At 55.0% G+C, this 13288-nt stretch overlaps 2 protein-coding genes across 2 annotated transcripts; one reads left to right on the top strand and one right to left on the bottom strand.

The window, feature by feature from the left end:
- Nucleotides 1-4706: 4706 nt before the first annotated feature.
- EsH8_I_000802 (uncharacterized protein) lies at nucleotides 4707-6908 on the bottom strand (the record flags this gene model as incomplete). Its single annotated transcript, XM_083268215.1, has 3 exons — nucleotides 4707-4742; nucleotides 4796-6229; nucleotides 6405-6908. The coding sequence occupies 3 exons, from the start codon at nucleotides 6906-6908 to the stop codon at nucleotides 4707-4709; spliced, it is 1974 nt and encodes a 657-aa protein (XP_083118653.1).
- Nucleotides 6909-8226: 1318 nt separating this feature from the next.
- EsH8_I_000801 (3'-5' DNA helicase) lies at nucleotides 8227-11660 on the top strand (the record flags this gene model as incomplete). The annotated part of the gene is made up of 2 exons (XM_083268214.1): nucleotides 8227-8457; nucleotides 8526-11660. 2 exons carry the CDS (start codon nucleotides 8227-8229, stop codon nucleotides 11658-11660), a joined length of 3366 nt encoding a protein of 1121 aa, XP_083118652.1.
- Nucleotides 11661-13288: the final 1628 nt, after the last annotated feature.

Genomic DNA, 13288 nt, shown 5'->3' with positions numbered 1-13288 from the left:
CGCCAGGTACAGCCGACGATGCAGCTCCCCTGAAGCTGGGGCCCTAGTTCGCCTTTGGATAGCACGAGATTGAAAAAGGGGTTGCCAGGGTGTTTGGCCTATCAGCAAGCCCAATTTCGTCCTTCCCGGCCAGGTGGCCGGGGGTGGCCTTCAACGACGCCAGTCGAGTGGCACGAAAGCGACAATCAATCGCAACCAAACGGTTGAACGGCCAGCAGTCAATCACAGCGATGACAACGGCCGGACCTCGCCATCCTAGTCCCCAAGTGTGCCTAGTGCAGCCTGGTCCACCAGCGCTGGTTCAACAGTAAACAGCACTGGTCTTGCGTGTGTGCGTGCTGTGTCGTAGCGGTGGACCACGGAAAAGCAAGCAAAGACGCGCGCCGGTGAAGCAGAGCAGAGTCAAGCCGGCCGTTGCAACTGACCGCTGCTTATCTCGTTTTCTTTTTTCTTTTACAGACCTCGTGCCGATGCTTGAGGCTCCTCGTGGCTCGCGGTGGTCCGGGCTCGCCTGACAGAAGAGGAGAGACTTTGTTTGGCTCTGCGTCCAGGCAGGGAGACGGCGGCAAGAATGACGGCGCACCTCGCACCAGACGGCTCAGTCGACGACTGGCAGCTGGTTTATCTGCCCGTCTGGCCAAGGTCGGCATCTCACTCAGGCTTGCTTGCTTGCATTCTTGCGGACACTTGCCTCGAAGCAGCATCGGGCCACCGCTCGAGGCTCCAACCTCTGATACAGATGAGTCCATCCACGATCTTCCTCCTAATAACAATTCGATTGACGAGCGTGCCAGATCCGAGGCCATCAATGGGTCAGGGGGCCGAAAGGTGGAAGCCATCTCCCGGCCCTCAACCTCAATAATAATATCGGGATGCCTGCAGCGGGACGGCCAATGGGCCTGGCAAGCGGGGCCTGAGCCAGCACGCAGGAAGAGAGAAAGAGGGACGGAGACTGGCGTCATACTGCACCACCCTCATTAAACTGGCTGACTGTCGCTGTGGACGAATGGGCCGGGAAAGCTGGGGAAGCCGCGGGAGAGCACCAGCAGTGCAAATTGGGAGCAATCAAAAAGATGCCTGTCGCCCGCTCCTGGGTCTTGGGGCCGTGGGCAACGAGATGATGCGCGACCACCCGTGGTCAGATTCAGGCCTAGCGCGGACGGCGCTGGACGGAGTCGGTTTGCGTGCTTTTGCGTCGTGGGCCCCGGTCCCTCTCTGGTGCTGAAATTGGACGAGAAAAATGCAGTGCAGAGCCAAGCAGGGCAATGATGGGAGCAAACGGGTATGGCTGCTGCCAAGCACCCCCAGGGATCCCAAGGAGAGTGTGAGGTCGAAGGAAGACGATAGGAAGAGGCAGAGGCGGGATTGGGATGCTGATTCCATTCTCACTGCTACCAATGGCCGGGGGGTGGGCAGCCAGGGCAGGTTAGGCCCGTCGAGGAAAGGCCTGGGGGGCTGCTGCTGACTGCTGCCGGCTGCTGGATTGGACACACACGGACGGCAACTTGGGGTACGTACTCCTTGGCTCCCTGTCCTGTAAGACCCCAATGGCATTCTCAGTGAAACACGCTAGGCAAGTAGCCCCCCTGTAGCGGTCGACGGCGCCCCTGAGCTACCACGCCCAACTGCCCGCAGGGTGACGATGCAGGTGCAGGCAACGGTCAAGCGGCCATGTTTTTCTTCCCCAGCACCTTTTCAGCACCTTTCAGCACGTTGCTGAGCCTGCAGAAGCTGGAAGCAAGGCAAGTGCTCCTCTCCGCCGCCCCCACCGACCGTTCATGTTCCTTTATTAAGAAACGTCCCTTGCAAGTTACGCACGCCAGATAGACATCCCTCCACCTGCGCTGCGCCGGCCGGCGTAAACGGGCGAAACCAAATACCAGCCAGAGAGGATAGAAAAGGGAAACACCAGGCCGGAAAATGGCCACATTCGCACATCCTTCTCGTCGCTTCCGGCATGCCCCATGTCCCCGGCGCGGCATCATCGGGAAGCATCGACCGCGTTGGGCTCCAATGCCACGCAGACAGCCAAAGTGCCCTCCGGGCCACGGATTACTCTTCTTGGAGTCGGTGCGGACGCTACTCCGGTCCATTTCGCTCCCAGAGGCTTCATTGCCATCAAAGCGACAGAGCCCGCACCCTCGATGCAGTGACATCAAGCGGCCCCGACTGGGATCATGTCCATGCCTTTCGAGCGTGACTGACGATAACTCCTTTTCCTTCCCTTTGCTTTCCTTTCCTTTCCCCCCCTCGGTTCCCCTCTCATACCCGACCGTCCTCCTCCCCATTCCACTGTACGCGACACAACAATGCCTGGCCGCTGTGGAACGAGGAGGGGGAGGGGGGAGAGGGGCCGAAGCAGGGCTTTGCCGCAGCAGTCAAACAGTCTGCTCCATACCTTGCCTCCAGCTCCCTCAAGAATCCACCAAAATGCCTCCTGTTGACGACGCCGCGTACCGCAGAGGATGGCTGAGCAAGGGGGGCCGTTCATCAACCAAAAACCATGATTCCCCTAAAGGCCCCCAAAAACTCGTCAACCTCCAACGGTCCCGACCCCAGCCCCAACTAGCAAAGGCATTCCAAAGGAACCACGGGCGTGCCTCCTGCCCGTCCAGGCCCGAGTCCCCTTCCGAATCGTCCGTTCTCGCCCGTCCGGACTTGTCAGTGCCAGTGTCAACTTTCTTATCTCAGTCCAGTTTGCGACGAAGCACCCCCCGTGGCCCGACTGCGGGCAGAGAGTTTAAAAAAAAAAAAAAAAGACAGGCCAGCCCTTCCTTCCGGCAAGTATGAACCGGTCTAATCATCTATCCGACGAACGAATTCTTTTTTTTTATCTCTCTTTCTCTCACCATTCCTCTCCCTTGCACCCCGCACCCCTCGGTTCTCGGACTGCCGCCCACGCATAAGTCATCTCAAGTATTCGTCTGTCCGTCATAACAACCTTTTCGGCGCCATGCCATGTCCACAATAACCTTGAATTCCTCTCGGGCCTGATATGGTGGTCCAGGGAACAAGTCCGTACGCAAGACACCGCAACAAGCTTCTGTGCGGAGAATGGGGCGGTCCTGAAAAGGAAAACCGAGACTGGCGAGGTTGACACTTCAACGGCTCTGGAATTTTTTAATTTTTTTTGGTCTCTTCCACTTCCACGGCCCGTGGCCCCCTTCTACACGATAAGCATGCGCCGACCGAAGCCTCCCAACGCGTGCGATGCGCCGAAAGCGAAGTGAACCATCCCCCCGGCTGCCCCCTCCGCCCCCCCTTCCAGCGGCTGCGCAGCATCCCATCATGAATCGTACGCAAGTCGAGCTAATCTTTCAAATATGAAAAAGAATGAAGCGCTAGCGCCAGAAGGTTTTGGTGGGAAGGCACTTCCCAAGAAGCATGCGGTGTGGAAAGGGATCACCCGGCACGCATGCATGACATCGAATCGGAGACTCTCCCACTCCTCCCTCTTCCTTGCTGACTACGCAACTGCAGAACTTCCCAGTTCCCAGTCAAATGCCGCCGTTTGCCATCGCCACACCGTAATTGTGATTCGCGCTGCCCCGTTCTCCGCCTAGCTGAAAGGTAGGCAAGTGTACCTCGATCGAAATCGGTGTGTGTATTTGCGTGTGTGTAACATACCACACCGAAGCTTACAGGACGACGACGCATGTGACCTTATCTTTTTTTCGCGCCCGAACCCCAGAATCCCTCCCCCATTCCTAAGCGCCCGTGAGACAGCGCCGACTCACCACACGATGCTGCCGCTACTAATACTCGGCCGCACGTCGTCGTGACTCTCAGAGAGAGACACCCCCAAACGATTGGTGACGGCTGACCCTCGGTCTTGAATTATCCTGCCGCTCTTCATTAAACCCAAGAGCTCGGCGCCCCCGCCCCCTCTTCCTCCTCCTTCTCCTCGGCCGTCCTAAACCGCGCGCCTCCATATATGCCCAGCTGAGTCGATGTTCACACTCCGCCGTTCTCATTGGCCTGGCGGGGGACCTTCAGCCTTACAAATGAAGTAAAATTCGGCCAAACACTCTGCTCGTCAGTCCACGTCATTGTCCCAGAACTCGTTAACGAGGTCTGATTGACGCCGAGCTTTTGCATGCGAAGCCTCGTTCTTTGGTCTCGAGGCCAATCGTTTCCCAGCCTGGGTAGGCTTGCAAATCACACGCTTGAATTGACAGGGGCGGAGAGAGGGAAATGTTTGAAAGCTTGATTAAAATCATCGATTGGGGGATGCCTATCTTCACCATGTTCCCCCTTATACACCATACCATCCTACGGCTATGACAGCATCAAACCACCCAGTACCAAATACATGCCGCTGCCTCCATGATGCGTTTCGGGGTTTTTGTTGTTGTTGTTTTTTGCGGCCAAAGGTATGTAAGAATGCCGTTCGGGTCTGGCCCCAAATCCATCGCCAAGCCGATCTTTGGATATTTCATCTTGTCCCACCTCACGCCTGGGGTAAATGACCGGTCTTCTCCTATCCTCCTATCTTCCGAGTCCTGGCCAGTTGCCTAGGACCCCTACCCAATATTTGACACCTCGTCGACGTGTGGAGTTTTTTTTTCCCCCTTCCAATATATCACCCGGGTGGGCCAGAGGTCCGATGTCGTACTTAAAAGGCCCCATCTTGATCTTTCCTAATTCAGCCTTGTCCTCCGAGTTCCTCAATGCCCCCAGAATGGGTGAGACGAGCGCAACATTTTCTAGACGCTGGCGAATGCTTCGGCTGGTAGTTGAGCCTGTGCCAGTCTTAGTAATGGTTTAGAGTATTCGGCCTTTCGGGGCATCTTACCTTTTTTTCGTGGAAAACTGCCAAGGCCCGGCCAAAGTCCCATGCAACGTCAGACAGACACATTTCCGAGTATGTGGGTGTCATCGTCGTCTGCTTCGATAGTTCGACAATCATGGCCTGGCGTTGTTCTTGTTCTTGGGCAGATGGGGCTTGGACCTCGGCAACAAAGACGTTGGGGAGAGGGTTGAAGGCCCTCAAGGAGAGCATGTCGCTGACAACGCGGATAGGGTTGCTGCCCGGCCGTCCAGCTCCCAGAACGAACGAGCGAGAGAAGCTTCTGAGGCCCGTCTTGCCCGCCTTGTCGCATTCCTCGAACTGTCCATGCACGGAGATGATCATGCCATCAACTCCGCCTGGGGTTTGGCCAGATGGGTCGGCGAGCCCGGGCAGGAGATGGCAATCCATGATGTATTTGCTGATATCCGCTTTGATGTCCGGGTGTTTTGTTTTCGGAAGGTCGTTCCACAGTGCCCAAATAGCCTCTCGTCCGGTGATCAACCTGGCGGCTCGGGCGGCTGGGGTCGTGATTTTGGTGAGATTCCGCGACTGCTTAATGTATGAGGCCCAGGGCAACGGCTGCGGCAAGTTCTCATCTCGGACAGAATGAGTATCGACGGCCAGAGAGAATTGGCTGTTGTCGTCGTAGTATTTGGCGAGTAGGGCTGTTCGATCGGCATCGTAGCCAATGAAGAACTCCAGCAGGAATGCTTCTCCGATGCCGTTCGCATCACGGAAATCAGGTCCGCGCTGAGGAATCGGCTGCGGCCGGCCTGCTGCTTTGATTTGTTCAATCCGTTCCGGTGTCAATTGCTCACCGTTCAGATTCTGCAGCTTGGGGAAAAGCTGCAAGAGGTCTGCCATAACTTTGGGTTCCGCGATCGGGAGCGGATTTCCCGTTAGATACAGAGTTTCCAATTTCTTGAGCTTTTGTCTCCATCTTGACAGGCCCGCGACGGCAGAGATCTGGTTCCCGCTAAGGTCAAGGTTCTTGAGGTCTGGGAATGTGTCCGCCATTTCCTCGACTTGCGCGATGGTGTCGATGTTGTTATTGGCAAGGCTGATGCTGTGGATGGCGTCGATCTTTGCTTGTGCGGTTTTGAACAGCTCGTCGCAGATTCTCATCATGACCTTGAAAAGCTTCTCGGCTCTGTCCTTGGACTCCAACATTCCCATCTGAATCAGACCTTCGTCCTGGTTCAGGGCGTCTAGTCGCAAAAGCTTGTTCTCCATGTCGTAGCGAAGTGACATGATATTTTGTAGCTTTTGCTTTGTCTCCTGAGCTGCGGCAGATGCCTCATTCGCCTTGGCAATCGTTCCATCACTGTCAGTGATCTCCAACTGCGCACCAGCGAAAGTAAAGTTGTTGACTTTGAGAATCTCCTCCGCATCTTCCTTGCTTGCCGCAATATTGACCAGGTCCCCTCTCAAACTTGACTATTGTACGTTAGCGGTTTTCGCAGCTTCGGACTCCACCCCGGCCACATCAAGGCACAAACAGCCGGTATATGCTGTTATTAGCTCGCTCCACAGAGTATATGGCGTTTCAACGAGGCTGGACCATTCGGCGTCGGTATACAAATCCCCCACGCCTCACATTATCGCGACATACCTTCTTGATGTGTATCGTTTTGTTGCGACCGGACAGGGTCGTGGCTTTTCGTTCCAAGAACATCAGCAGATCCCGCAGACCGCCGTCATCATTGCTTGAGGCTTTGCTCTCCTTCAGACCCTTGACGCTCAGCCAGACGAGGGCAGAAGCCTGTGGCTTCCTTTTCGATACCAAGTCTGCCCCGTCGCCAGTGTTCAAATGGCGGGCGACGGCTTGGTGTACTTTCGAGCCCGGTTTGTTTGGAGGACCGTTAGGTCTTGTGGATCTTTGAGGTCTCGAGTTGTTGGAATCGGCCGGAGGCGGTCTGTTGGTTGTTCGGCGTGCGCCACTTCCTCCAGCAGCACCGCTCCCCATATCAAGGTCCCCATCCCTGTCGGTTTGGGTTCTGCCGCCTCTGCGCTTCTGAATGCCGCCGCCACGCGAGGGTTTCGCGCCTAGAGTGGAGTTGCGAGGTTCACGCGCTGGCTGCGAGGCCATGCTTCGAGGGGCTCGAGGAGGCGCCATCTTTAGGTTGTCGCGACAGGTCTGTAGGTGCGATTGATGGGTGTTCGAGTAGAGGGGTATTCGAGGGTGATGATCGCTCGACGATGTTGTCGGTGAACGAGTGGGAGAGTCGTTTTCTCGCTTGCAAGAGAACTAGATAACGATTGTCGTATCAAAGAGAACTCGCTGCTATGCTGCCGAGCAAAGTGCCGTTGTTAAAAAGTCGGGCTCAGAAAGCTTCGGAGTACAAAGGTCCCAGGGACCTGAGCGCAGACTCGTGCGGCGCTGCAAATAGAAGATATAATTCGGGCTGTGCCTTTGATGATTGACAAAGAAAACAGGTGTAGGGCCACCTGTACGGTCCTAGGAAGAGACCGCGCAATTTTATGGGTAGTGTTCGAGGCGGAAAAGAGTGATGGAGTAGAGGAAATGGCAGTGAAGAAATTCGTTGGTCGCGAAAAGCAGTGACGTTTGAGTCAGCCCCACCAGGCAGGCAGGCAGGAACGCTCAGATCGCATGCAACCTCCCTCAAACAGGACTAGCGTGTTTCTGTGTTCATCCAGCCACGGGCATCACTTGACAAACTCCCTGCCCCGACGGATACATACCTACATAGTACTACTCTCGTCTCAAGTTGCTGTTGCTTCTCGCCACGTATATTCTGTTCCATAACCCGTCCTGTTCTGTTATTTGACATCGCAGTTGAGCATGCGGAGTGACATGACTAGACTTGTATTTTGGGCTCCTCGGCCATATGCAATGAAATCTACTTCGTATCCGCCCACTGTAGATCATAGTCCCAGACTCCTCAGACGTGTTTGTACCCCCAATGCCCTTCTCAGGTACATCGCAAGACGTAGCACAAAAGACCATCCAACCCTGTGGAGGTTGAAAATACCATAAGTGACTGCCACACCCTGGGCATGAAGAGCCGAGAGCCTAGATTCCCTCGCCTATCGTAGACACCAACAAGTTTCATCCAGGCATAAAAGTGCCTGCCTAACTTTACCGTATAGCTTGAGGCACCCGAGACGACACGCTACAACTAACTGTCTGCGTGCCTCAGCCCCACCGATAATCTTTAAAGTTCCTCCTTACCAGCACAACCTTAACGCTGATTATGTAATTGGTGTCAGGTGACTCAGAGATGGTTTCGCGTCGAAATCAACGACGCGTCGCTGGTAGCTAGCCACGCGCGCCCTTCATCACTAAAGAGGCCTCGACAACTTCATTTGGGCGTTTTTCAAGGTCATCGTAAAACCACCATCATGGTAGCGCTGCCCATGTGAACACACAAAAACAGCTCGTCCTTTGGCTGAGCCCAGCCACTATTCTCGTCATGGATTCCGACGAGTACGACGATGACCTGGCGGATGAAGACTTGGTGGAGGCACTCAGTCAGACCCAGGCTAGACCATCTAGCTCAGCTTTCTTCGAATCGCACAATGTTTCGTCTGGTAGAATGACACTGGCCAATAAAGCCTTGGTACCATCCTATACCCGAGTCAATGCTGGACGTCAAGCCCCAACTCCCGGTTCTCATACAGGGTCCAAGGCAACTGCACCTCAAGTAAATATTCTTCCCACACTCCAACTCAAACGTCTTCATCGTGGCAACTTTTTCTAATCTCCCCATAGTTCCTCCCTGCGGCAGCAGCAACCAGGCCTCTGGGCAACGAGTTCGATGACTTGCCCTCGGATGCCTTCTCCTCGTCACCGGAACCTCAACCTGCCATTCCGCTCTCTAGAAACGTAGCATCCGCTGCGCCTAGAGCACGTGGTGGTCTCACTCGCACATCATCGTCAACATTCCGTCAAACTACCTTGCATGGTGGTACAGTAACGGACGACGCGGCCATTCAACCCATTCAGCCCGGGTTTGGACGAGTCTACCGGGGGGACAAGCCAGAGGAAGCCCCGTCTCACCATGCACTAAACCGCGAGGCTATGAAGACCTGGCTGTATCCGACCAATCTTGGGGCTACCAGAGATTACCAGTTCAGCATCGTCAAGAACGGTTTGTTCAACAACACCCTTGTTGCGTTACCTACTGGCCTCGGCAAAACCTTCATCGCTGCGACAGTGATGCTTAACTACTTCAGATGGACGAAGGACGCCAAGATTGTGTTCCTCGCGCCGACAAAGCCTTTGGTGTCGCAACAGGTTGATGCCTGTTTCAACGTTGTGGGCATTCCTCGGTCCACGACGACGCTGCTGACGGGCGAGACGCCGCCAGCCCTCCGAGTCGACGAATGGTCATCCAAGAGAGTATTTTTTATGACGCCACAAACCCTGCAAAACGACATCTCGCATGGCTATGCTGATCCCAAATCCATTGTCCTCCTGGTGGTTGACGAAGCCCATCGCGCGACGGGCGAGTATGCGTACGCAAAAGTCGTGAAGAAGATACGTAGCTTCAACCCCTATTTTCGACTCCTGGCCTTGACGGCGACGCCCGGCTCAAAAATCGAGACTGTTCAAGAAATCATCGACAACCTCGGAATATCACACATCGAGATACGAACCGAGGATTCCATCGATATACGCCAATACGTCCATCAAAGGAACATTGAGCAAGTTGTCCTCGATCCTTCCGACGAGATGTGTGAGATTAAAGATCTTTTTTCAAAAGCTCTGAAGCCGTTGATGGACAAACTTACCCAGCAAAACATTTACTATGGCAGAGATCCCATGGCGATTACGACATTCGGCTTGTTGAAGCAGCAGCAAGATTGGTTTGCCAACGTGGGAAGGAAAGTCAACCAAGGAGTGCAGTTTATGATGAGGGCCATTTTCAGTATACTCGCCAGCCTCGCTCATGCGATTAAACTTCTCAACTTCCATGGTATCAAGCCTTTCTACGAGAACCTGAAGGAGTTCCGTAGTGCTACTGAGGACAAGGGCGAAAAGGGTTCCAAATACAAGAAGCAAATAGTCAACGACCAAAGCTTTCAGGAGATGATGTCAAAGGTGGAAAAGTGGCTGCGCATCGATGGCTTCGCCGGCCACCCCAAGCTTGCCGCTCTGCAAGACACAGTTCTTAACCACTTTATGGACGCCGGCGCATCTACTCGCATCATAGTGTTCAGCGAGTACAGGGACAGTGCCGAGGATATTGTCCGGGTACTGAACGTTCACAAACCGCTGATCAAGGCCACCGTGTTTGTTGGCCAAGCGGACTCGAAACGATCGGCCGGCATGAAGCAAACCGAGCAGATCGAAACGATTCAAAAGTTCAAGGACGGCCACTACAATGTACTGGTTGCGACGTCTATTGGAGAAGAGGGCCTGGACATTGGGCAGGTCGATCTCATTGTGTGCTACGACGCATCTTCCTCGCCCATCCGGATGCTCCAGCGAATGGGTAGAACAGGTAGAAAGAGGGCAGGCAATATCGTGCTCTTACTCATGCGAGGCAAGGAGGAGGAAGCATTTGCCAGGTCAAAAGACAACTATGCTGAAATGCAGAAGTTGATCTGCGAGGGCAGCAAGTTCAGCTTCCGCCACGATCTCTCGGCTAGGATCGTACCTCGGGATATTCGCCCAGAGGTAGACATGCAGCACATCGAGATTCCTATCGAGAACACACAGAATCCATCATTACCAGAGCCCAAGAAACGAAGGGCCACCAAGAAGAAGCCGCCCAAGAAGTTCCACTTGCCGGATGGCGTCGAACTGGGATTCGTCAAGGCATCAGAGATGGGCCAGGCTGGCGCAGGGCCCAAAAGGGGTCGCCCCAAAAAGCCAGAGCCGACAGAGGTTGACTTTGTTGTGGACGTGCCCTCTGTTGACTCGGTCGTGCTTACCGAGGCCCAATTGACAGAATTGGACAGAGTCTATCGATCTCTGCCTGCCGGCCGAGCCAAGGTCGAGGAGACCGAAATGCCGAGTCTGACTTCGTTCCCTATGCTTCAGCGGCGGCTCCGGCCGGTAGAAAAAATCCAGCACGGTCAGCGAACAAAGAGATTCGTCAAGTTGTGCCAGAAACTGGCCAAGCATCGGGACACGACAAGCCGCTACGTATACCCCTACGGAGAGGAAGACACCAGTAGATACAAACAGATTCGAGTTCCCTCTTTTGCGAGCGACACAGAGGAGGAAGGGCCGTCAGGCACGGGGGCCAGAGCGCAATTGGCAATGGTGGTATCCGATGAAGACGAACCAGTTGAAGGACCGCGGCCAAAGAAACGCAAATCGAACGCTGCCCCCAAGCGCTCTGCATTCACTAGTGCATCGGCCCTAGTAGACGACGGGATGAATGAGACCATGGACGAAGAATCACCCCCGCGCCGTCCGCCAAAGAAAGCCGCTGGAAGAGGACGCGGCAAAAAAGCATCAAGGAGGGTCGGCCGTGGCATCAATAGCGACGAGCTCGGCGACGACTGCGATAGGGACAGCGACCTGATGGACACTGACGGGTCTGACAGCGGGGCCGACCTATTGGACTTTGTCGTTTCTGACAACCATCCCGCCTCCAGCATCCATCCAACGTCGTCGACATTGGCGACGAGCCCGGCGGCAACTCCAGGGTCAGCGAGACGCAAGGAAGCTACTCGGCCATTCTATGTACCAACAGAGTTTCCGGCGACACAGGAGTCGGTGGATTCACTGCCGGACCTCGACGACGTGCTTCTCAGTAGTAAAGGTAAGAAGACGTCGACGAGGACGGCGGCGCCGATGGGCGAGTCCGAGGAGGATGCCACTCCACGACAACAGGTTGGCGGACGACAACAGAGGAGACGGCCTGTGTTTGAGAGCGACAGCGACGAGTGAAGTTGACAAACTCGGGCGAGAAATGTACATGGCAGGTCTTGTAGAGTACCGGTCGGTTTAGCAGGCACATTGGCTTAGACAGCACTGCTCTAGTACCGGCCTTCACATCACACAAGGAGAACGATAATGACTGAATGAACATAATATATTGCTCTGAACTATCTCGTCCATTCCCAAGAGGGCCGATGCCGCCCCGTCCAACCTCCAAGCCTGCAGTCCCGACGACAACGCGAGCACACTTCTGGAAACCCAAGTCAGTAGATGTCTCAACAAACTCGGATGCCGCACGTTTTGAAAATCGGAAAACGACCAGTAAATATCAGAAACCCAGTTTATAAGCACAACATTCCCACCCACCCTCCCGCCGCCCCTACCCCCGACGAACACGGGACAGCACATGACGGTGCAAGCTTCCCGCGCCCATGTGCCGGTTGAAGATAGGGTGTCAAGCGAAAGGGCAAGCCAAGGAGCGCAGCCTCCCCCCCTAACTGCCCCCGGATCCCGCCGACCGCCCGCAGACTCCCCCCTCGCCCCGTCCCAAATCCGCAACACACCCGGCCTCGCCTTTCCTTGAACCCGGCGCCTCCCAAACGCAGAGCTCCCAGTGGAGAATGCGGCAAGGTCGGGCAGGTAAGTAATGGTGCGACCAAGGTGCAGGGGGAAAAGGGGCGGGTGAGAGAAGAAAAAACGAAGGTAGCAGGACAAGGGGAGAAGGAGGAAAAGGCTGTTTGGTATCGCCCGGGGTGTCTCAGACGGCTCTTCCTATATGAGATAAAGGGTGATGTAAAATCATCATATTATGGTCCTTCCCGCACTCCCAAGAAGCTTCTCGGGAGCCAGGAAGAAATACATGTATTGAAACTTAACAAGTAGGAATTTGATAGGCTTACCTTTCTGCCATGGACTTCAATCCGTGTGTCCGATGCAAAGAGAAGAAAAAACGAAGTAGTGCAGCGCGTTGGCGGCCGAGACGCCGCAGGAGGCAAGAGAGCTTGCGGTCCCCGATGAATAGGGACGAGGTTTGAAGGATGCGAGGTTGAAAATTTCGCAGGTCAGAAAAACACGGTTTTGGAGAACGTGGAGACGCGAGCAAAAAAAGAAAAGGTGGAAACGGTGCGGTCCTTGCCAGGTGTTCAACGCCCGGCTGGAGAGGTGACAGCGTCTGTCAGCTCCACTATAGCTCCCGCCAATCACGTAATGGAAGCGACCGACACCCGCGAGAAACACAAAGTCTGCCTCGGGCTTAATTACCTAAGCGCGGGACGGAACACACCTGCCGCCCACCACCGCAGCACGCACCACACACACTCCTGGCTCGGGAGGAAGTCATTCCTACGGGAGCGGGACCGGCACGATGGCAAACCCAAAGCTGACGGAAGCATCACATAATTACGGGAACGGTTCACACTGGTAGAAAGGAGGCACGGGGGGCCCTGGTCTCACACAATAAAGATGAGATTTTGTCCTATCTACTGGATCTATCTACTTCCCTTCCCTGCAACGGCGTGACTCAACCCCGTAAAAAGGAGCTTCCTCGTGTTCAAACGCAGGACCCCCTCCCCTGGTTAGCCATGTCTCGCGGCGTACCGGAACTGAGGCCAAATATGCCGTCGTGCCATTCATTCCCT

The sequence above is a fragment of the Colletotrichum jinshuiense genome, chromosome 1, assembly GCF_051148585.1.
Source record: "Colletotrichum jinshuiense chromosome 1, complete sequence".
Lineage (NCBI taxonomy): Eukaryota > Fungi > Ascomycota > Sordariomycetes > Glomerellales > Glomerellaceae > Colletotrichum > Colletotrichum jinshuiense.
The sequence above is the reverse complement of the archived record's forward strand: the minus strand, read 5'-3'. Positions and strand labels throughout refer to the sequence as shown.